Source organism: Lissotriton helveticus, chromosome 3_2, assembly GCF_964261635.1.
Source record: "Lissotriton helveticus chromosome 3_2, aLisHel1.1, whole genome shotgun sequence".
Lineage (NCBI taxonomy): Eukaryota > Metazoa > Chordata > Amphibia > Caudata > Salamandridae > Lissotriton > Lissotriton helveticus.
This window is the reverse complement of record NC_136062.1, coordinates 360,496,907-360,522,571: the sequence shown is the minus strand read 5'-3', so window position 1 is coordinate 360,522,571 and position 25,665 is coordinate 360,496,907. Positions and strand designations below refer to the sequence as shown.

The 25,665-nt window shown below is 46.3% G+C and overlaps 1 protein-coding gene across 2 annotated transcripts in view; it reads right to left on the bottom strand.

Annotated features, from left to right (window-relative positions):
- Positions 1–9,486: 9,486 nt before the first annotated feature.
- The window catches only part of NADSYN1 (NAD synthetase 1), a 253,280-nt gene continuing 237,101 nt past the window's right edge, over positions 9,487–25,665 (bottom strand). For both annotated transcript variants that reach the window (XM_078684243.1, XM_078684244.1), the window contains one exon: positions 9,487–10,864. In XM_078684243.1, coding sequence (XP_078540369.1) covers positions 10,811–10,864 — 54 coding nt within the window. In that variant the 3' untranslated portion in view covers positions 9,487–10,810. The remainder of the gene's footprint in view (positions 10,865–25,665) is intronic.

The window sequence follows — 25,665 nt, the reverse complement described above, 5'->3', positions numbered from 1 at the left end:
TCTGGTCTGATAGAGGGAGGTCTTTGAGGGTGGGTGAGAGTCTCTAAAGTTTTCCCAGACCCTTGATCGGTTGGGCAGCAGAGTGAGGCACACGCTCCAGGAGGTCACGTGTGATTATGACAGCCTAGTGAGCACCTCATCGCCTCTCTTATAGTGAGATAGGTTAAGGGCCTTTACTGCCATTCATAAGGGAGTGTGGCATATTGTTCTGGTACCAGGCCGTCTGTGCCTTGTGAGAAGTGTGTTTTAAAGCAGAGGGTGGTTAGTATGAAATCCCAGGGATGCGGCGTATGCTGGTGCCTTTGGGTGAAGGCGTCAAGGTTCATCACGCAGAGCCATTACTGTTGGCTGTAGTTAGTGACTATCAACAGACCTGACCTCAGGTGTTTAACATTCTGCTACAGCATATCCATGTTTGGACGCTCGTGAGCCAATCTGTGAGCCCGGTGATGTCATTTTCTTGTGTCATATTTAGATAGAGGTGGGTGCCATCCACAGACCTCTGATCCTGATGTTCTTTTCATGCAGGAGGACCTGGCTCTTCGAATTACTCACCTACACACCTGCTCAAGTGCCTGGATACACTCATGGCTGATTAGTGCGCTATGCAAATAGACATTACATAACTCCCACGTCTTCCATGTTTTATAGGGATCAGGTCAACCAGATGCAGAAATGTAGAAGCCTGCATTATGTAGGTGCCAACAGTCTGGAATAGCTATAATATTCTGTCTCCCAATCTACTCCTGCACTCACAGATGCCAGCACTTCCTAATTTGCCACTCAATCCATGTGGTGTGCACACACTCTTCCCAATCAGCTACTGTTTTCCATTGTGTCCATCCTGCCTTATGGTTTTCCCTGTTTTTGATGTTCTTACCTTCAACAAATAGGACTCTACGGGCCATATTATCAAGAAAGGGCGATACATTATCGCCGCTTTTATCGGCAGGAGGCTGCCCCTAAAGCGGTGATAATGGGCTTGAGAATTCCCATAGAAGCCCATGTTCTGGTGTTAACCTGGGCTTCTAAGGCAAGCGACGATTGAGAGAAGCAGCCTTCCTACTTTTTCACCTCCATTCGCTTTCAACCAAGAAATTTCCCAGTTAGTTTGTGTATCGAGTTTACTGCATATTTAATAAATATTATTATATTTAAAATTATTTTATATGCTGCATTAATTGTGGTACACTCAGATCACTGCACTGAAAAGCTGTGGCCCCACCGCGCGACGTTTTTAAATGTGTAAAAAGTTGCTGAAACAACGTGTGCGTTTCGTTTTCCTTTTAAAGTACGAATCACTCTAATACCATCATTATAGGGCCCGGGTACCCACCACAGATTTTGTTGTATTACTTTCATCCAGGCTCTCGTTGGGACTGTAGCAAGGAAACAAAATTATCCAGCAGGGTACAGGGTAACTTTTACCCTCTGGACCATTATGCGGGTGTTAGATAATCACTTCCAGCTGTTGAGTTGCCTCGTTGTGTATCACGAATCTCCCCACCAGCACTTACATAATGGAGGATACTGGTGATTTAACCAATGGAAGTCGATTATTCCCCAAAATCCTGAACACGTTCCGACCCTGTCATTGCCTCGATATTTTCAGGTCACGTGCCTCACCCAGAGTTTGACTGCTGTGCGAACCTCTCCGCGCTCTGGAACAGTTGTAATGTACACCCACCCACACAGTTTCACGAGGGAGGTGAGGTGACAGGGGCCCTGGCCTGGCAAGGCCCCGAACTGAGCCCCAATTCCTACTGATCACGCTGCCGAGAGACACGGATGAACCCTAAATAAAGGACGCATTTCACTGAAAAATGCCTGTACGGAAAGTCACTGGAATTATGCGGCAAAGGAGGAACAAATTATGTGGCAGAGCAGCTAACTAAATTACTCAGCACGAATAAGCAAATTATGCAGCGTAATGCGGTACACTTTGTGAATTTATTTTATAACTTTGACCCATTTTAGCACTATTTTAGCGAACGTTTCACTACATTAGTACCGCTTTAACAGTCAAATGCAGCAATAAGCTTATGAATTTGATCGCCCAACCCTCAGCAAAGGCCTCCCACTGAGCTTTTATACATCACTGTATTTTTAGAAGGTGTTCTCATGCCGTTACTTTTTAGATGTTCAGAAGACCTTCTCATCCTACTTTGAGCATTCAGCATGTTCTCACCCTGATGGGCTGACCAATGGAAGTACTAGCGCTGGGAAGGATGCTAGTCTTATTGCTTGGCTGGTGAAGGTCCTGATTTATGTAATATCACCTTGTGCGGGGATCTTAGTGCCTCCACAATCACAGCGGACACTAGTATGGTCTAGTTGTTATCTGAGACTTTTTAGGTTGCATTTGTTTCATTTGGCCAGTAGATGGAATGTAAAATTAAGAAGGTAGAATGCATGCATAAAGCCTTGCATTGCAACACTCCAGCCTATCTGACGAACAAGTTTGTTCTTTCTGGCTCAGGTTGGAACTTAAGAAGTACGTCCACACTTTTCTTGATACCTCCAAAATTAAAAAAGAAAAGTACGTACAAACGTGCTTTCTCTGGCCTTACTCCTGGAATTTGGAACGCTCTTCCTACTGAGATTAGAGCCAATCATTCCACTGCCTCTGTCAAGAAACAGGCCAAATGGCTTTTCCGGAGTGAATATTAACTGCATCTTCCTGTACTCTTTTTCAAGTCCCCTGTTGACAGATTTGACATTTATCCCAACATATCTTTCTCTATTTATTTCATGATTGGTTGGTAAACTGTTATTTTATACTACGGCCCTTCCGCAACTATACTATGTGGACCGACTACAGATTTGTCATTTATTTTACTATGTTTTGACGAGTCACTTTATGATTGTTTTGCTGAATGTTACAGGAAATCTTTTTCACCCTATGAGAATCTGAACTAGTGGGTCCCACTACCTGTTCTGGATTGTTTACTCCTTGTTGTTTTACAGTGTTGACCTACAATGTACTGAGTCTATTCATGCTTTTGCCTCTGTGTACAGCGCTCTGATACCCGCAAAGGTCATGTTCACGCTTTATGAAACTTTACAAATAAATAAATGCCCACAGAAGATTTGCACATTTTGACGTTTATCAAATTATTAACTTTGATACCGACACTATGGGCTGTGTTATGTGCTCTCCTGTAGTGCACGTCAACTCAGTTTGCCTTTTTGAATGTTTCAGGACAATTTATATTGCTTTTAATGAAAACCCCAGGTTGTGTCACCGCAGCCATTCTGTAGGCCCTCGTTAGGCCTGCACTGTACGTGCACTTCTGACGGATTCCACCTCCCCTCTACCTCCTCATATTCCTCCAGTCAGCTCTGGGTCTCCCAAAATGTAACCCAGAATCTTCCATGTATTATGCCATTCATAGGTACACATACACACAGCACACACATATGCAACCAAATGTGCGCTACACACTAATTTGATGTAAGTTCAGGGTGAGTTAAGCACATAGCAGCAGAACTTTATATGACCTAGCCTGTAGGCCTTACTCCAGTTACACAGGCAAGAAGGTCTCTTCACTACTACACGGAATGCTTCCACCACCATGCTGTGGAGGGGCGGTCCAAAATAAGGTTTTGGGATTTTTTAGTCAACGTATAGTGGCTTTTATTAGCGCTGCGAAAGTCAGATATACATAGGGATACAGCAAGATCTTATAACTAGTTTTCTTCCAGTTGATATTACTCTTCTAAGTAATATATTCTCTGTCCATCTTGGGTGTAGATCGTGAATGACACACCCAGAATGACAATCTTTCTCCTTTTTCCTCTCCAGGTCTCTTGGAAATGGTGCCACCTCAATAATGGTGTCCCTCAAGAGACAGGAGAATACTCAGGCAAGTGAAATTATATATATATATATATATATATATATATATATATATATATATCCAGGAGAACTATCTATGGAGTGGGTGCTCTTAGCGTATGTTTTGTTCTACAGGAAACACATTTTTGTTTTTAGAAGGCCCTCACTCACCAACCTAGTTGGTGACATGCTACAACATCGGGCCCCACCCAAGGCACTGAGTGCACCTTGGGCGTGCTACAACGCCTGGATACAGCAGAGCGGGTATTGTGCCGTGAAAGTGCTGTGAAGGTGGGTGAGTGAATGTTAAAAAACTGTCCAATGGGTCCCACGGAACAAAAAGGACTATTTTAATGTATGGGCCATTGGTAGTAATTAAAAACGAGAGACGGATATCTTTAGAGGTATAAAGTAACTCTGATAGCCTAAACGATCAACATGTTTCAGCCATGCTCTCTTTAGTTGGATCGCTTTCTTCAGCACCTTATGTGTAGTGCAAGTTAAGTGGTGGTCTAGAAAAGTGTTATTAAAAGACCAAGTAGGTGGTGCACGCGCTAAGGTGCGTTATGTGATAGAGGATATTTTCGTCCAACGGCACATTCTCAGAGAGTATCTGGAAAATGTCCCATGAGTACCATGTGGGGGCCCAAACTGTAGTCACACCATCGTCAAGGTCAAAGACCCGCCTCGGTACCGGCGGCGGCTGCTCAGCCGTTGATGCCTCGCAGATCACGAGCAGAAGTTACACCTGGAGGTCCGGCATAGTCTCTTCTGTGAATGGGGAGAATGTTGGCTTAATCACCTTTTGGGGGTTTTGGCCAACCCTGCTATGGACCACGGTCAATTGTCAGATAGTGAGACACCACACCCTGCCCCAGGCGGCACTGCTCTCTGAATGCTTGGTGTTGCAGTAGTCTACAAGTCAGACCAACCCGAATACCTATTTGACTATTCCCCTAATGTGTGGAGACCTTTAGAAAGAGGGTATTTTCCTCCACCAGCTTGGTCCTTCGGTATATGAATGCCAGTTGCCAACTGGGCTGCTATCCCTCTGCTCTTTGATGGCTCAAATCCATCCAGGTGCCCCAGAACGCCCCACCCAAGCGATCCACGATGTTCGTTATGCGGCCAAGTTCATAATTTGGTGAGCTATTGGCATCAACGTTGCCATTCGCTGTCACCTCTGGCTTTGGTTAACTGTATTTTTCAAGCGATATCCAATCATCCCTTATGGGCATGCCCTTTAACGGGCCTCACCTGTTTCCAGACAAGACAGATTTCACTCTGCAGCGGTTCAAAGGGAGCAGGTCCACAGCATAATCTCTGGCCTTATCTGCCCCGCCTAGCCAGCTGCATCAGCCCTACTGCTCCTTTCTCAGCTACAGCCCGTTGCACAGCAATTTCACAACTGTGGTGCTCACAGCCACTCAGTCCACGGCCCCTACCCACAACTCCAACTCCCAAACTCTTTTAGTATTCCCTTCATGCAGCACAGCCACACTGTTGTTGGCAGGATCTAGTGGTTCTTGCTGGGTTGGTTGTCCATTATATTGGACAGGTGCGTCCTGCAGATAGTTCGAAAAGGATATACAATGCCCTTGAGTGCCACTCTGCCCCACCTTCCACCATCCCAGAGTGGTGACAGATGACCATCTGTCCGTCTTACAGCAAAAAGAAATTGAAAGCCTTTTTAGCAAAAGGGGCAAACGAGAGAGTGCCAGCACTAGAATTAGGTCGAGGTTGTTATTCCTGCTACTTTCTGGTACCAAAGGAGGACAGAGGTCCTCATGCCATTTTAAACCTGCGCCCTTTCAACACTTTCCTCCGGAAACAAAAATTCAAGATGCTTACACTGGCCCAGGTATTGTCTTCCCTGGACGGTGGTGTTAGACCTACAGGATGCCAATTTCCATATACCCATCCTGCAAGGACTATTGGTACTACATGCGGTTCGTTGTGAAACATTAGCATTCTCAGTTCACTATGCTCCCTTTTGGTCTTATCAGTGCCCCTAGGGAGCTCACAAAAGTGATGGTGGTGGTAGCAGCATACCTGTGGAGGACAGGGGTCCCAGTCATTTCCTACTTTGACAAGTTACTATCGAAGACAGGTTTGCCCCAGGCAGTAGTCGACCACCGCTAGACTACACAAACCTCCTGTCATCTTTGAGGTTCACTATCAGTGTGCTGAAGTTACACCTCTTTCTCAGACACTCCTCATCATGGGAGCCATTCTGGTGAGAGCATTACTGTTCTTTACTGGCATTTCATACCTGTTCTAACCCTAAGCAATCATCTTTCAAACTGCTGGTCACGTGGCTGTACTAACGTGCAGCCACATTAACTAATAATGGCCTCCACCATGCTAACAGGTTTCCAGCCCAAAAGCAATTAGGCATACTGTACTGCGCTCTGCACTGGGACACAAGCCTCCCAGCAATAGGCCACACTCTTGCCAGCACCACTTTCAGGTCACAGCTCAAGTACCTGATGCTGCTGGGCTTGGATCAGCATAAAATATTGTTGGGTTTCAACCAATAGATCTAAACAACAGACTACAATGGCAAAATGAACACATATACAGAAACAAGCTTCATACTAAATTAATACTGGGTAATGCCTGGCAAAATAAGGTATAGAACACAGTATTTTCTGTCTTCTTGCCCCTCACTCCGGCATTCCTTAGTAGCCACCTTCTCCAAGCAGAAAGTGTTGACAGTTTGCTAGCCCCAACCCCTCTTCTAGAGTAACCACTACGCCAAAGCCGGCAAACATTTCAAGAACTGACAGGAACTGGAATCAAGGTAGTTCCTGTCAATCTATTGTAATGTCATGACTGAAAGCGCAGTACAGAAAAATTGCTTTTTATTGTTTTCAAAAAGAAAATCACAAAGTTGGATTTCAATTTTGAAAATAAAAAAAATGCCACATTCGTCACAACTGTTTTCTGAGATGGTAAGGGGGGCATTGAGCACTTCTCAGTGCCCCTTACTGTCAGGTTTTTCCTGGCGGGGACGGAAACTAGAAACGGCTATATGTCCGCTTATCTAAAATTAGTTGGGGGAGGGGGACATACAGCAATTTCTCTGACTGCTTTTAATCCGTCAGGCCATCTGTCATGTGTAAAGGCGGTAGGGGCAGGGTAGTGTGAAGGCCCACCTAACTCAAAATCAAGTGGGTGGACCTTCAGGTTGGTGGAAAGGGTAATCTGTCACTGTTGCGATAGAGTACTCTTTTCACCAACAAATAAATCAGGCCCATAGGGCCCGATTCACAGAACTAATCTAAGACAAAATCCTAAGCTTACTACCATTTTGGTATTCACAGAAGGCACGTACTCATTTCGGTATTCACAGAAGTTAGGACTCCTAACTTTAGGACTCCTAAATGCCTTCTGTGAATACCGAAAGTATTAAAGCTAGGATTTTTCTCAGTTTAGGAGTCCACACTTCTGTGAATACCAAAATGAGTACGTGCCTTCTGTGAATACCACAACGGTAGTAAAGTTTAGGATTTTGTCTTGAGTTACTTCTGTGAATCGGGCCCATAGTCACCTGTAGTCCCATGTCCAGTAGCCAAGACATTAATTATTGTGGGCAGAGGTAGCGAAGGGTGCCAGTTGTACCCTGGTGGGGCATGTGATCCAGTGCTCACCAGCTACAGTCCAGATTTTCTATTGCCAAAATACCTACCGGCCCTAAGGTGCCTACAGCTATCTCAAAGGTCAGTTGATTACAAGACTAGTACAGGGGTCCTGAACTGGAGTCAAATTGCATTTTTCTGGAACGGCTAGGGCTACAGAATTCTAATGGTTCCATAATCAGGGCCATCAAAGCCATAGGATAAAGAACGGTGAGGTTTCCACAAGACCTCACCAGCTAATAGGAAGGGACCACAGGCACCACACAGGCACTAGGAGAGTCAGGACAAAGTAGACCCAACCAAGCCTGAAGCGAGATGGCAAAGACGCCTCTCCTGCATCCTGTTGATTAGTTGTCCAACGTCCTATTCTGAACACAAGTCCTTTCAGCCCACTGATCTTTAATCTTCTTCGGTGATAGGCTGTCCCACCTGTTCGCCGCAGGCCAGTCTTCTTCTATGCTCAGGTCAGCCACATCAGCCGCGTCCAACTCCAGGAGCAGCATAGCAACCAGCAGCGGTCCAGCTCTACTCCTGATCGCTAGACCAGGCAAACCAGGTGATGGAAACGCCCAGTTTTGGGGGGCTTGGGTCTGGAATGAGACTCTGCTGCACAAGCCATGCAGCTCAGCTACCCATCCGCTCTGGACTGCACTGGCGAAGATAGTTTTGAGGAATGGAGCTATACAGAAAGCCATCTCCAAATCCAGGCATTAAATGGGGCAAGTGATGGATTTCACTCTAGCAGTAAACTTACACCTGAAAAAGCCAAATGGCGAAGCCCCCCCCCCAACCTCAGAAAGAAACCATTGCAGGAAGAGGGGAATAAGATTGTGTATGTGCAGTTTCATCAGAAAAAAACAATATTGTTGAGTTCACAGAGGGATAAATTCCAAGGGCTGTCCAGAAATGTGCAACAGCAGGGCAGCACCGCTTCCCACAACCAAGTGGAGGTCTTCCACTCCAACAGCTTGGCATCATTTTGATGGTATACAAGTATGTGCACACAATAATCAGGAATGTTTCATACAAATGCTCCGATATGCTGTAGTATTTGTTTCAACGAACACAAAAGTACATAAAATCTGCAATTTTAAAAATTACTTTATTGGCAGAGACCCGGTGTCGCCGTTTCTTCCTTTATCCTACTCAAGAGGAGGAACCCTATGCCCCTCTTTTTACCACACCACCGTCTAGTGTAGGTTTTCAGACTTTTCCAATGTAGAACTCTCCTTGATGTATGGCCTCTCTATCCCTCCTGTTTTTCATACCAGCCACCACCTGCACTAGAGTGGCCATTGCAAACTTGCCCCCTTCAAGTCATTTTTTTTTTTACTTGGTCATCTCTTTGTTTCTATAGCTTTACCCTGCTTGTCTTTCCTTTCAGCAGTAGATATAATAAAAAGACTACCATTCTAGAGCTTGGGGGCAAACGTCTGGAACCATGGGTTACCCTATTTTTTGCGAAAGTAATATGGTCAAAATATTTTTCAGTTACCTTGATTTTTGACGTACATATGTTTTCCCCTACTCTTACTGCACCTAAGATTTGATATTCAGTTCGCTGCAATTGCTGATAACATTTTAGTCGTTTGTAAGCTTGATATTTCTTCAGGTTGGAGTTTTATTGGGTACATCCACGCTACTCTAGGATTTCTAGCATTCTCTAACTTTGCACAATACTAGCGCCTCATTTACAAAGCGGTCTTTAAAGTAAACGCCACTCGTTTTGCTGTTAAGGAAGCATCGTTTGTCTCTTTTGCTGTGTTACCCTCAAATGAATGGGTTCACGTCCTGTAGGTTTCCTAAGCCACAAAAGGAAATTATGACATTTTGGGGAAAAATGTTGATTGGTTGGAGTCTGTCACTCATTCCCACCTGAGTTATGCCCAGATAGGTGAGTGTGGTAGAGTCAGACTACACAAGTCAGAGAATCTCTCATCTGCAGATGGTTTCAGATCCCTGCCTCATACCCCACAGTAAGTAAACACACACACACACACACAGTGGTTGATATTTCAAAAGATTTGAGCATTTATTATAGCCTGTCTGTAAATCGTGCACTAAAATGACTGTGACTACAGTAACTAACTCAGCAGTAATTCGATAAATATATCAGGGCATAATTAAACACGCCCCATATGAATTTTATTACTCATCCACAAATAGTGTCGAACCCTAAACAAGTTATAACCAACTGTCTAGAATAGCATAGTTATATCAGAATATACAAATATGGCAGGTCGTGTAATGCCTTCCAGTGTACCTTATGTGCTGTCTGACCTTTAGCTAGAACGTCAGCCCTCCAGGAACCCCTGCACGTGTCTATCCCTCGCCTCTGCACCAGTATCCTATATGCCTGGATCGTACCTTATTAAGCAATGGCAACTGAAGATGGAAAGTCCTATATAAGCAGCCGTCCAGCAACCGGTCCATGTGTCCTACACCTCACCCCAGGAACAGTATCTTATATACCCTGATAATTCATCGTGCTCTATGGAGCCGGGAGGGGTCAGCTGTACTCTCCACTCCTGGATAGTGACCAATGCTTCTTGTCCAGCACCCAAGTCTACTGATACTTTTCTTCCTTCTACCTACAAGGTGGAACCACAAGTTCATCTCTCCTAGTACCACATTTCAGCTGCTGTGTTTGTATGGAGCATCACAGAATGGACATTTTCCTTATCTGGGAGTTTCAGAAAAACACAGCAATCGACATTTACATGAGCAGGAAATACGAAAGACCCCTTGCCACACCAGGACTTTCTTTGGACATGTGTCCTTTTACCCACTTATTAAAAAGGGGGACTCTAGTTCTCATCGTGGATTAAGGGCATGAACATATCGTTCAAGGCTTCAACATCTGGAGCACACAACAACGAATGTCTGTGGTTTTCATTGTAGCTAAATGCACTTCCTCTTGGCTGGCGTTGGTACACCCTCTAAATACCACTACTTGTTTCTGAAAGCGCTCTTCCGTGCTTTATGAGAATGTGAGGTTCCGCGTTCAATGGTGTTACCTTTATGCTACCTGGAGAACAAGTCTGGGATTCCACACCTACAGAATTCTGGTGGACACCCCCTACATTCAAAAACTGATTGGAAAATGTGCTCGTCTTCCAGACCACCTCTCTACACCTACTTAACCTTGTGTGATGAGTAGGCAAGAGGTTAACAATGTCCTTGCACTACCACTGATTTCATATTAGCTACTCAGGCAAACATTGCATTATTGTAGCATCGACTTCAAAATTCTGTGTTATGTTCGAGAGATTCAAATTCATGGTAAAGAGTGAACGAATCACACAGACAAAAGTCAAATAGCAGAATAACATCAATCCAACTCTTCGTGTGCAGACAGTTCCAATTTCTTTTCCAACTTGGATACCTGTCAATGAAAAAGACCAGTGGTTAGGTTGATGCAAAAGTTTCATTCACATTTCATTTCTCCTCACATCACTGGGACCCTTTGCTTGCTTGGAAATATTGTTGAATAGTATGCTGACCTGTGTTTTACATATCTGTGCAGTACAGCATTGGAGTCGGGTCTATGAACAATAGGTCAGCAAATAGATGCACTCAGTCAAATGGGGTTCAGCTACATACACCGGATATCATTCATTGGCCCATACTGTTACGGTTGTGTTGGACCACCATGTGTCGCAGTGTAAGGAATGTTGCTGCAATTTAGCAGCTCTTATTCTGCAGGTGGGATCTGCGGAGCTTCATAAGGTTGTGTCTGTGAGCATAGTGGGAAAAAACATGTTTTGTGACACCTAGGAGTGTAATGGTGTGAGGTTGCAGATGCATTGCAGAGTAATAAATGTGGGATACAAAGCTACTAACCTAGCGGTGATATAATCGTAGTGTAAATCAGGTCAATGGCTCCCCTGACCGGTCACAGATCGGGGCATAATGTGTGTTGCTGGCTTTGCCTAGACATCTGGGCTGTAATGTGAAGTCCCCTGGAGTGGGCGTCTTGGTAAGATTTGAGCCGCAGCCCTGATTGTATCCCTCATTACACAGCATCTGCCGCACCTCTAAAACTAATAGAAAACTGAACAATTGCCAATACTGTTATCCTCAATCCACTTGTAGTCAACACACCATGTTCGAGTTAAACATACTACAGGTCTAAGACTTGTGATTCAGTCTGAAATTAATCCTTTGTTTATTTTTTACTTTGGATTCATTCGTTGGTTTACTTCACCAAATTTACCTTTTGAGCATCTACATCAAAAATACTAAAACATTTGTTCTAAAACATTTTACTACACATATTCAGCATTATTCCATACTCACCGCCATTCAACCTATCTACCATTCATCAACCACTCTCCACATACAGACACACAAACAATTTGTATATAATTCAGAAATGATTTACAATATTATACAGTGACCATAGACAATCAATTTGTACAATCTCATAAATTTGGAGCGATATTATTCGTTTGAAAGGTCTTATGGCTCAACACCTCTAAAACCAGCACATACATCTATGAACTGTGGACCTCTGAGGTAGGAAACATCAGCATGAACACAGACCCGAAGAGCTCTTTTCCTCAGGTCTGTGGTGAGGACTTTAGGTAGACTAAGCAATGTTTTATGTTACCCTCTCCCATCTGAATCAATCTGAATCAATATCGACTGGTCACGTAGACAGGCCCTGACAGTTCAGCTATGAAAAGTCCACAATCAACGAGTGACCCGGAGGTAATCTGTCAATGTTTCAACCCTCATGATCAATTAAAAGAGGTCTTCTTCAGGAAACGCTACAGATAGCAACCTAAATACTGAATGAAAAGTGATTGTTTGCCATCGCTGTTTCACAAATCATAGCAAAGTTTCTTAATATCTGGGGTCAGAAAATCTAGGACTACTCAGACTCACCAGTGCATCTGTTGACTCTTGAAATACCGTGCGGACAATTGCCCTAGTTCCTAGAAATACTGGGTCTGCCCTTTGGTGTATTTGGATCAAGAACAACAGTACAGCTCCATATGCCAAACACCCCCAAGCATACACCCAAGGGATTCTATCATGTGTGTCATCTTGATGTAGTTCAGCTTTTGTAGCCAAGCCTACTTGGATTTTTGAGCCAATACATACAATGTTAAAAGATAAGCTGCATGTTCCAGATTGCAACATGTTGTTGGCTATCACAGATGGCATGAAGCCACAAGGCACCTAAACCCATGCCTAGTTACAGGTACAACTAGATTTCACATGCCCAGAAACAGGTGCCGCTCTCCTGCATACAGTCTGGAGTAATAAATACAACTCTTCCCCACTACTGTTCTCGCCGTTTACATTTCATTTTTTAGTCACTAGGAGTGACTGTATAACTCTGACATTAGTTGGGCACCTTTGAAATATGAAGCAAAAAAGGAGGAGGCTGTTAAATGACAATATTGGGAAATGTCCGCTCTCGTCTCCATTTGTTTAACAATGCAGCTACGGTGAACACTGGAAGACAAACAGGGAAGAGAGTGGATGTTTGGCCTATCAATTAAATAATGTTATTCATGCAGCTGCAGTCTTCTAGTTGGAGTACCATAACTGTAACTGTAGTAGGTCGCTGGGGAAGCAAAATGCCCTGGAGAAGAGGTGGACCCCAGGCAGCAAGGTCACATCTGCACACTTGTGTGCACTCGCCTGTATGGAGTAGCAAAGGGTGGATTCTGCCTAAGAGTGACATGCCGCCCCTTCTACACCTGGGCTACAAGTCAGCCGCCCAAGACTGCAGTCTAATAGTGCAATGAGGCAATAATCTTCTGATGCCAAATTGTATGGAGCAAGGGAACTGTTCAAAGGTAAGCACCAGTGGTGGCCGCACTAATAAAGGGTGGTGAGGCGGGCAGGGGAGGGTGGCAGGGGTAGAAATAATAGATTTTAATAAAAAACATACCTTTAGATGCCGGCTGTCTCCAGCACCGCTTCGCGTTCACCGCCTCTCCTCTTCCTGGGTCCCAGCAGCCCCCGAGAGAGACTCCCATCCAAGCCCCGTGCGGGCTGAAAAGACACCCTGCTAAGTCCATGGACTCTATGGGGGTTTTGCAGCCCGGCAGCTCAATGCAGCTGGGCTGGAGAAAACCAAAGTGCGCATGTGTGTTTGGGTTGGCCTGAGACAGCTGCCAAACACATGATTACTTCTGGAGTGGAGTGCATGTAGCACCCCCCCCCCCCTCCTCAGCCTCCCCCCCCCATGCCTGTGGCCCGCCCTCCCTACAATGCTGGCTAAGAGCTGGAAAATGCAACATAAAACGATGCAAGAACATCATTTATTTGACATTTCCTGGCTGTGAGCCAGGCAGTGGGGCGATGCTCCTCGCCATTGCGGAGGAGCCGCCGCTGGTAACCGATGCGGCATGATATCTTGCACAGAGTGATGTTAGAGCATGGTTGCATTTGTGCTGACCAAATGTGCCTGGATGCCTGACCTCAGATTTAGGCCACACACCAACTACAGTATCATACTACCATACAGTGCCGTGGCTAGGCCTTTTGCCGCCCGTGGCTTACCCAATCTTTGCTGCCCGCAGCGGCCGTACAAGCAGGGGGTGTTGAAGATCGATTTCTGTGTACCACCATGCGTGGCCGCAGATAAGAGCAGGGGGCGCCACTCTCAAAACTCGTGCCCCCAGGGACGGATCGCCCCCCCCTTGCTACACCACAGCTATCATATCTTAATTATGTGACTAATGTCAAGTGTTGGAGACTGCGAGTTGGGAGCATGAGGGGCAGGGTGGAGTCTCAATGTCCTAATGGCTAGTCCCTCAGAAATACCTCTGTCTCCCGTAGGAAAGGTCATTGAATACTCGCTCTTTCTTCTGCAAAGCTTTCATCTTTTTATCGGTAGTGTTTAGTGCTGCTCCATGAGGGCCTGGGCCCATGCCAGATTTGCATGATAGCAACGGACAATATAAATAAAAGGCTCATGTGGTTACCCTCAAAACCAGGCACGTATCCAAACCTCGTGAACCAACGGCGGCTATCAACATCATCATAAAGCAAGTGTATTTTGAGACAAAGCTCATAAAACTAAGAATCAAGAAAATCAATATACAAAAAAAAAAAAACACCAGACCCTAAAAATTCCCAGTGGAGTCCTTGATATGAAAACCTCTCTTTGACCATCAAAATAAGATTTAAAAAACTATTTTTAAAATGTGCACTCAATTTCCAAGCAAATTACAAAGTGTGAGAAGACAATCAGCCCAGATCTTCTGGCATCAGATGTAAGTAATTCTACTGTGTGGTTCACCAACTTCACCCCACCTCTAGTGTTCAACAACTATTTAAACCATGTCATACTAGCATAGGTAAATGTGGGCTACTAAACAGTGTGTGGGGGGGGGCCTGGGGTGATGGTCCCTACTAGCATCCGGGTCCAATGAACTCTTGCTGCGCCATTGACGCAAATGCCAGGCCTGCCAAGTATCACGCATCAGGTGTGACGCTAACGCATTTCAGTGTGGTGTTCTGCATTACAGCACTGAAATGCATTGTCACGCATTTTTGCCACACTCTGAAACTCTGGCTACGTAGGGTGCAGGCGAGTGCAGCCGGTGCACAGTGCTACTCCCCGCAGACTTGTTGCAGCTCAGGACTCTCAGTGAGTTATTAGTTAATCTAGTCTGCTCTCAGCTCTGGAGTGGCTGAGAGTGCTACAATGTTATAAATGAAATCCGCCCAGCCTGTCGCGTGCCTGGCAACATTATTTAATTTTCCTCCGTCCGTGGCGCCGCACAGCTTTCAGACATACCCAGATGATGACTGACAGACTCACACATCACTGCCAGTTACCAAGACTGGGGGGTGGGCCTGCCCTTAGCAGTGTTTGTTACTGGCTGTGGCATACCATGAGGGCCCCGGATTATCAGGATGTGAGTGCCTCATCATGGTCTGGATATTTCAAAAAGGGGGGGTGGTGATGGACAGAGTATCTGAGTTAATCAGAACACTCCTACCCAGTCAACAGATCAGGGCTTGATCCATCACCGTTTTTTAGCTCACTGCACAATCCCAGTTCAGAACCTGGCTATATGCAAATTAGTCTGTCCCTGGCCCAGTGCATCATGGGAACAGGGCAGACCAAACTACCAAGCCAATTCTTCACTGGAAAGGAAACAAGCTTCCGGGGACCGGTTTCTGGCATTACAGGCGTCTTCGGCCCGGCTTGCTTGAATCCTGAGGGTGCAGTGAGCAAGGGACTCATGTCTGAGCATACCCTCCCACACTTGTGGTGGCCAAAATATTTCAAAAAGGGGCTACGTAGGGTGCAGGCTTGCGCAGCCGGCGCACAGTGCTGCTCCCGCAGACTTGTTGCAGCTCAGGGTTCTCAGTGAGTTAATAGTTAATCTAGTCTGCTCTCAGCTCTGGAGTGGCTGAGAGTGCTACAATGTTATAAATGAAATCTGCCCAGCCTGTCGCGTGCCTGGCAACATTATTTAATTTTCCTCCGTCCGTGGCGCCGCGCGGCTTTCCAACATGCCCAGATGATGACTGACAGACTCACACATCACTGCCAGTTACCAAGACTGGGCGGTGGGCCTGCCCTTAGCAGTGTTTGTGACTGGCTGTGGCATACCATGAGGGCCCCGGATTATCAGGATGTGAGTGCCTCATCATGGTCTGGAGCAGGGCACCAGTAGTAAAAAAAGAAGTGGGGGGACGCTGTCACCGGAAGTGACGTCACGAAAGGTGCTGAGCTCCTCGTCCCAGAGAGGCAAAGCAGCATGGGTATGGGTACCACGCGGGAGGACGGCGTTACCCCGGTAAAATAAGTGGGGGTCGCCGTCCACCCGCGTGGTACCCATACTCGAGCCCTGGCCTGGAGGCAGAGAAAGTGATGTCAGAAGCGGCGTGGGACTCAATCTGAGAGTCCGCCAGCAGGACTCATTGAGAACAGCCGGCAGCCTGGACCGAAGTCTAAGGTGGATTGCTGCTTTGCAGAATGAGTTGCTGAAGACTGCAATTACGCTGGGCGCTGTTTGATCGCGCTCCTTCTTTAAAAGCTTCCCGTTTTTTATTTAATTTATTTTTAGGTTTCTTTAACCCTGTTTTTACTCGACAGCTTCTAGGGTCCCTTACCTGCACTTTAATAGTTCTTCACCGCATTTGGCGGGTCCGGTTCCCGGTTCTGGGTGGTGGGCTAGGAACGGCCGCCATCTTGGAGTGGGGTGAATGCCACGAAGTGCATTAGTGAACAGGGTAGTGCTCCGGATGTCCACAGGGACTACTATTTAAGGCGAGCACTCGAGGGATAATCCCTTTTTGAAAACACCTGAAGACACCTGAAGACTGCAATTACGCTGGGCGCTGTTTGATCGCGCTCCTTCTTTTAAAGCTTCCCGTTTTGTATTTAATTTATTTTTAGGTTTCTTTAACCCTGTTTTTACTCGACAGCTTCTAGGGTCCCTTACCTGCACTTTAATAGTTCTTCACCGCATTTGGCGGGTCCGGTTCCCGGTTCTGGGTGGTGGGCTAGGAACGGCCGCCATCTTGGAGTGGGGTGAATGCCACGAAGTGCATTAGTGAGCAGTGTAGTGCTCCGGATGTCCACAGGGACTACTATTTAAAGCTCGCTTCCCCGCGTAGCGGTGACGCATAGCGGTCGCGCCCTCCCTGCGCCTGAGTCGCGCCAGAGTCCAGCCCGTCTGCGCCCGTCAGCGTCCCGGAGGCGGTCGGGCGCGGGTGATCTGGACTCGGGGCGACGAGATCACATCGTAGTAACTATGGTGAGTTATACCTCTGCGCAACTTCGGTCGCTCAATACGGTGTCTTATGGCTGTCGTAAGGTTTTCCCTGGGCGTTACAGAGGTAAGAGCACATGCCCTGGATGTGGCTGGTTGAAAGACGCTGGTCCACGGCTACCTCCTCATCGGAAGGTGGTTCCGGTGAAGCATTTGTGTATGCTATTGAACACCAGATCTGTGCGTAGCCACGCTCAGGAGCTTTCAGATCTTCTGACTCTGGAAAAACCGACTTGTCTGATGCTCACAGAGACCTGGCTGGGAGCTGCCTCCAATCGGGATATTGCTTCGGCTATCCCGTCAGATTATAGCATCTATAGACAGGACCGGCAGGGAGGAAGGGGGGGTGGTGTGGCCATCGTGGTGAATAATTCTGTTGCGTGCTCTATCATTCCCACTGAGGTTATTAATGGGTCTGAGTCCCTTGCCTTTTCTTTAGCCTTGGCACCGCATCAGTCTGTGAAAGGTCTGTTAGTTTATAGACCTCCGGGCCCAGCAGGTTTGTTCTTTGATGAACTTCAGGCCGCTATGTCATCGCTGGCCATGAGAGCTGACCATTGCATTCTGGCCGGCGACTTCAACTTTCACATGGATGATGCCCAGGACTCAGACGTGATCAAACTAGCTGATATCACGATTCCCTTGGGCTTAGCCCCTTTTCTTTTTGAACCTACGCACGACAAAGGCCATATCTTGGACCAGGTCTTTTCCTCTTCCCCTATAGAGGTGATGGCACTTCTACCGGTGCTCTGGACCGACCATTACCTGGTGCAGTTCTATATACCGGCCAATGAGAGACTCCGGAGCAATGCCTCTAGGCAGCTTGGTTCAGAGACAAGGGCGCTGCACCAGGTGACCCCTGAATTGCTATCCAAGGCACTTCTTGACCATCCGTGCCCGCTGATGGGACATCTGGATAGCGATCTGGAATCCTTGCAGGATTGGCTTGAGGAGAGGCTAAATGACCTGGCCCCGGTTAGACCCCCTCGATCACTATCTAGGCGGGTTTCTGCCCCGTGGTTTACTGGCGCACTGCTTGCTTCTCGCAGGCAGTGCAAGGTGGCTGATTGGACCTGGCGAGCCCAGTACAATCCAGGAGCCAAGCTCGAATACAGGACTATGGTCAAAACCTACCATCGTGCGATTCTGGCTGAGAAGAAAAGCTATTTTGCCAGGAGGATCGAGGATGCTTCGAACTCCTGCAAAGAGATCTTCTCGATCGTTAGGGAATACATCACCCCGCGGTCGAATGCGACCCAGTCCGTTCCCAGTCAGAAGTGGGCCTCGGATCTGGCTGGCTTCTTTACCGCGAAGATCAAGACGATACAGAAGTCGTTTCCATCGCGGCCGGCGGCTGTCCTGCCTGGCCCCGATGTTGGCTCTGTCCCATCGATTCCCGCGGGACCTGTCCTGGCAGACTTCCCGCCTTTACCTATGGCCTCCTCCTTGGCTCTGCTGGCCAATCTTAAATCTGGGTCACCGCTCGATCCATGCCCGGCCAAATTTTTGGCGAGGATGGCGGAGGTAGTTAACCCGCTGGTCAACCCTCTCCTGAATCGCTCCCTTAGCCTAGGTGAGGTTCCCTCGGCGTGGAAGCGGGCCATGGTCATTCCTTTGATTAAGAAGCCTGGTCTGGCTCCTGAGGTCTTGGCCAATTATAGGCCGATTTCTCTTCTTCCGGCTTTGGCCAAGACCCTGGAGAAGCATGTTCATAGCGTGCTTTCTAATTTTTTGGAAACCAACGACCTGCTTCACCCCACTCAGTCGGGCTTTCGCCCTAATTTGAGCACGGAGACAGCGCTGCTGGAGGTTTCCGAGGCCATCAAGGAGATGCTAGATCTGGGTGGTAGAGCGATGTTGATCATGCTCGATCTGTCGGCAGCCTTCGACACCGTCCCCCATGAGGGTCTCCTCCTCAGACTTCATAAGATCGGTCTGAGGGGGACGGTCTTTAGATGGTTTACATCTTTTCTAGCTGGTCACCGACAGTCGGTCTGGGTTTCCTCGGCTTCCGCCGAGATGCCGCCATTGGGAGTCGGAGTCCCTCAGGGCTCGGTATTGAGCCCGACTCTGTTTAACATCTTTATGACCCCTTTGGCGGCTCTGGCGGAGTCCTATGGAGCCCAGATCGTATCCTATGCGGATGACACCCAGCTGCTTTCCACCTGCCGGAAAGGGGAGGACTTTGACGGAGAGAGTATCCGTGAGTGCCTTGGGGCTGTTTTCAAATGGCTCCAACTGAACAGCCTCAAGTGCAACTCAGATAAATCGGAGGTACTCTTTTTTGGCTGTCAATCCGACCCGGACTGGCAGATGTGGTGGCCGACGGACATGTCTCCACCGAGCCAGTCTTCGCAGGTGGCGAAGAATCTAGGGGTCAAAATTGACAACGGCCTGACCCTCAGCTCTCAGATCCTTACTCTTACAGGCACATGCTTTGGACTTCTCCGCATGCTGCGGAAGTTCTTTCCGCTGCTTTCAGAGGATCACAGGAGGATTACGGTGCAGGCCTTGATCGGTTCAAGATTGGACTATGCTAACATCTTATATCTTGGCCTGCCCGAATACCTCCTGCAGCGGATGCAGGTGGTCCAAAATGCGGCGGCCCGCGCCATTTTTGGTCTACACAGGCGAGCGCATGTCTCTGGCCTGTTACAGGCACTTCATTGGCTGCCTATCCGACAGCGGATAGTTTTCAAAACTTTGACTCTTGCCCATAAGACCTTTTATTCCTCCGGGGCTAAATATCTGCAGAGGAGGCTCAAGCAATACTGCCCGTCGCGATCTTTGAGATCAGAATCGCAGCTTCTTGCCATTGTTCCCCGTGTGAGGAGGGCCAGGCTGGGAGGTCGTTCTTTTATGCTTCGGGCCCCTCAGCTTTGGAACTCTCTGCCTTTTGCGTTACGAAGCAATTCCAATTTGTTATCTTTTAGAAAGGCCCTCAAAACCTGGCTGTTTGCCTCTTAGGTTTAAAATTTTCTTTTGTGTTCCCTTCTGTATTCTTTATGTGTTATGTTTGTTTTTAGGATGTCAATAAAGCGCCGGGACACTCACTGAGTAGCCGTGCACTATAAAAGTTACAAAATAACATAACATAACATAACATAACGTGCTAGTCAGGCTGGTCTTAAGGACATTCAATAGTAGGTAGACAGTTGTTTACCAGTCATTTGCAACCCCAGACTGTTCGTCATTGTTAACACCAATAAATTACCAATGCCTAGGTGCATGCGATCAGGGCGCTGCTTCAGCTGCTTGCTGACTGAGTCTTAGTGCTCCATCACCGAGACACAGGTGGATCCGTGACTAACTGTTGTGTTGAGGCCTATCACATGATCCCTGCTGTTGGGCCGGGTGACGTCACCCGTGTCACAGAGAGCGGCCCGAGTCCTGAGATGGTGTTATCCAGATTGATTTGGCTGTCAATCTCAGTGCTCTGTTTTTTGTCTGCCTGCCCGACTGCGACAACACTAGGCACCAGTGTGTTGGGGCGCGCACATCCTGTTTGGGCCAGGTCCCAGACTCACAAGTGAGTGCTGGTATACACAACTGTAGAATTACTGCTAATCCGAAGCACTGTTACACGAGTTAAAGTACTGGACTGTCTAGTAAAACAAGATGGCAAGCCATAACTCTTTTCGCCTCTATTTGGGTGAACGTTTCAAGAACTGCTTGTTTCTGTAGTTCAGTCAATCTTGTATCTCTCAAAAAACAGATGCTACCGTTATCTACCACAATGGCATTGGATGTGTCGACCTTGCGCCAGCACTCAAACATTCGACCCATTCGTTTAACATTGATGACAGAAGCGAACATATAACCCACAGAGCCAGGTTATCTATCGTATTCAAAAACATTTCTTTGTTTCTGTTACTACTTTAACAGAAGAATTGGCTAGGTGATGGAACCGGCTGACTATGTAAAACATGTCAGGATTACTGCATGGAAGGTGGCTATCTTCGGCACTTGCATCTCTTGAGTGCTTGTGTATGCAGAATGCTATAGGGAAAAAATGTGAGGTAGACTGCATGTAGGAGGGTAATCATGCTTAGAGCTGATGGAAGGGGAACCCAGGCTGTTGGAGAGATAAACGCCTGGAAGATGTTGGATCATTATAATATGCATAAAGATTAGCGTGTCCATAGAAGTAGTGTGTGGTCAAGAAGACCATAGTCCAAAATTCACCAGTACGAGCCACCCGTGAAAGAAAGAAACCATTAAAACACCCTTTGAAGATGGAGATGTCCACAGCCTCAGTGGCCCAAAAGATCTTAAAATACCTTAAAACCGTGACTACATGAGTTTTATTACATGGCTCACCATATACGTAACGATCCGGTTGATGCGGTGGTCCTAGAAAAAGATGCTCTATGGAAGCTGATGTGGAAAAAGATCACAGTAGATCACAGTGTTTTCCTAAGGCGAAAATAAAATGTTGCAATGTAATTGTGGCTCTTGATTAGCCCCCATGCTGGGGCAAGGCGTCCAATACAATTGTATATTGCCGGACAAGATGATATTCGTTCTATACCCGTAAGGGTGATTGATATCCCAATATACATGCTGTCCATGATGTTTATATTTAGAAGAGGACCCCGTACGCATAGATGCAAATGCAGTCATATCCTAATTCAAGATATGCCCCTGGCGATAACCAGAGAAGAGAGGGAGTTGGATAAACCGAGACCGAAATAAAATGGTGCCATGTTGTATCGTATATAGCCAGGAATGGCTGTATAATACCTGAGAAAAGTGAGCCACTCAAGTCCGGTTCGAATAGAGATTCGCGTCCCGCCGGTTAGCTGAGGATGTGACCTGTAATGGACCAGGTATCTGTTAATCCTGGGCCCCTTTGTGTAGTGACTAGAAAAAATCAAAAATATGTATTAGGTAAGGTGCCGCATGTAGTTACACTGCAGGCTTAAAGAAAAAACGAGCAAGTCATCAGGTGTAAACTTGAGATTAGGACGTGTGCAGATATAAATTGCAGTTTAAGATATAAGTGCCCATGGTGATATCTAATAGATGGTCCGTTGGTATAGACCAGGTTACAACTAAGCTGATAGTGCTAATGGATACAGTAGATCAGGCTCAAGAGTCGATGGTGAAATATATGATTATATAGTGATTATATGAGAATGGGGGTCGCTACAATGAGCACTGGATACCTCTATCATCTGGTGTGGGGGGTATGAAGAGTTCTACATGACCCCCCCCCCTGCCAGGAATCGCGTGCCGATAAAGGAACTGCCGCCCCCATAATATTCAAATTTCTCCCCGCTTACATGTGGTATCTGGTGGGGGCTTCAAGCTTGAAAAGTCAATCGGCGGGCTCCGGGCAAAATCCGGTATGTGTGGTCCCGGGTCTTCGCGTAGTTGCGAACAGTACCTGCGGGTGGCCGAACACATTAAAGTTTCCACCAGTACGGACAAAGCACAAGATCACGCAACAGACAAGAGACGCATGCACATTTCGCGTACCTCTGATATGGTGACTATTCGCCGCTGCTCCTCCTCACAGATTAGTGGAAGCGACAAGAGGTCAGTGCACGCCATATTTAAAAGCAAGGTGTGCCGTTGCTTTCAATTACTCACGTGGTACCGGAACCAACCCGGTTCATTTCAGGGGATCCCGTGTCCGCCAAGGCGGCCATTTGTAAGTGTAGCGGGCGATGGCAAGGTTCCAATGTCCGAGATTGCAGGACCTCATATTTTGTCAAGGAAGTGTAACCATTATGGATAAAATAATATCACAAAAGGTTACATTAAGAACTGGATACTATATATATCCCATAATATGTTTATCTGAAAACGATAATTAAAATGTATCATGTACATTTTAACAGTATTTGATGCACTCTAATTCATATAATGTGCGAGAGTAAAGCGCGTTCTCGCCCCGATAAGATTTCCGGGGTATAGTTAAGTTTCATAAGATACAAGTGGACGGAACGCAATCCCCGCTAATCGTGGTGGCCATCATGGATTAGTCTGAACTATGTACCCATCGCATATCAGGTACAGATTCAAGGAAAAAGACCAAGGGTGCAGTGATGGTGAGTGATCAGGGGGCCTATATTAGTGTACCCCCAAAACTGTCATTACACAATTGCAGTGCTTGTGAACAAATTAATAAAAAGTGAAGTCATACTTACAGTGCATCTAGTAGATAAAGAGAAAGAAAAACAGCCAGGTTAGGTACCGTGCATTAGAAGGGCAAACATGCCCTAATGGGTCCAAACCCCCTGCTGTATACTCCACCATGTTGTTGATGGATTCCCCCTAAGAGAGAACATCTAGCAACGGTCCAATATATCACAGAATATTTACAGTGTAAGGAGAGACAGCATCACATTTATAGAAGGAACCATGTAATGTGCACATTATACAGAGTATGTTTTGGAAATCCTACGAAACTCAATGTTACATTTACAAAAATGCAAAGTCTGACCAGAGGGAATTCATTATTGCGGTTAGTTTCTTGCATTATAATATAGTATACTCCCATTCATACTGGGGAAATGACTCAGATGGTGTTACCATAATTCTATATTCTATGTCAAGAAGTGATGGAGCTCTTTGTCCGTGTTATGCCCCATTTGTGTCGCCCGCAAGCGGCAAATCCACTTTGCTTCCCTCTGCCTAACAGCTAGTTCACGATCACCCCCCCTTTTGTCCTGTGGTATATGATCAATGCCGTGGAACCAAAAGGAGGTATCATGTGGATGTTTCTCATCATAGTGTGAGCTTACTGGGTAACGTTTGTCTTTACAGATGATTGCCCTTCGATGTTCTTGGATTCTTATTTTAAGTGGGCGGATGGTACTTCCCACATAAATGATGTTACACCCACATCCCAAAACATAAATTACATGTGTGGTATTACAGTTAATGAAACTGTTTATTTTGTAATTTTTTAGTGTGTTATACCTAAAATTGGTGGTTTTATTTAGGCCCGAATTGCAAATTATACACGATCCGCATGTGTAGAAACCCAAGGGTTGGGATGGAAACCATGAATCACGTGGGGTAGTTATGTAGCTTTGACATAGGTCATCCCTAAGGGATTTACCCTTTCTGTATGAAATGAGTGGTCTGTTAGGTAATGAGTCCCGTAGACCAGGAGCATTTTGCAAAATCCCCCAGTGCTTTCTAAGTACATTATGGACTTTATTACTATTAGCATTGTATTGGGTCGTGAAGGTTATGCTATGGTTCTTCTTCTTCTGTTTGGTGGAGTTGGCGTGAGTTGTCGTCAACAAAGTGTCTTCCCTGTGTAAGTTCTTTGCCTTCTGTATTGCTACATCCACCACTTTTTGGTCATAGCCTCTTTTAAGGAACCTGTTTCTTGTGTTGATGAGATTTTGAGCATAGACATGATCTTCGCTGCAATTTCTGCGCATTCTTACCATCTCGCCGTACGGTATATTGTTGATTACAGAGCGGGGATGGGCGCTATCCGCATGTAATACTGCGTTACATGAGGTTTCCTTCCTGTATAGGCTGCTTTGTACCACATTCTCTTTGACATAAAAATGAATGTCCAAGAAATTGATGGTTTCCTTACTGTGTGTCATGGTCAGCTTTACGTTATGATTGTTGTTATTCAGATACGTGTGGAATTGATGTAGGGATTCCACAGAACCTGACCAGAGGACAATGATGTCGTCTATGTACCTCCCCCAGAATACAATATGTTCAGTCCAGGGGGAGGCACATCTGTTCCAAGCATGCATCTTTTCAAAATGGCCCATAAACATACAGGCATACGATGGAGCAGCCTTCGAACCCATAGCCGTACCACGGGTCTGGTGGTACCAGACAGAGTCGTGTAAAAAGTAGTTGTTGTTTAGAATTATATCTGTCATCTCTAGTATCATGTTGTTAAAATCATGCTTATCAGCTGGTTCTCGGTCTAAGAAGGATTGTAAAGCCTTCATGCCCATGTCTCTGTGGATACAAGTATATAAACTCTCAACGTCAAATGTGACGAATGAGAGTTCATCTGCCCATTGAAAGTTGTTTAACTTGGCAAGAATGTCTTTGCTGTCCCTTATATAGGAAGGGAGGTCCACAACGTATTTCTGTAAGTGGAGATCCACGAATTCTGAAATTTTCTCAGTGGGAGACCCAATCCCAGAAATAATGGGGCGTCCTGGTGGAAAGGCCCCCCCCTTATGCACTTTAGGCAAGATGTATATACAGGGGAATCTTGGCTTACTTACCCTGAGATATTTTGCTTCATCCTCTGATAGGAGGCCAGTCTCCTTCCATTCTAGCAATTTTGTTGTTATCATGCCAGTCACTGCATTAGTAGGATTATGGGAAATGCGTTTGTAACAATTTTTATCGCCGAGTTGGCGGTTTATTTCGGTCATGTAGTCACCATGGTTCATTACCACAACATTACCGCCTTTGTCCGCCTCTTTAA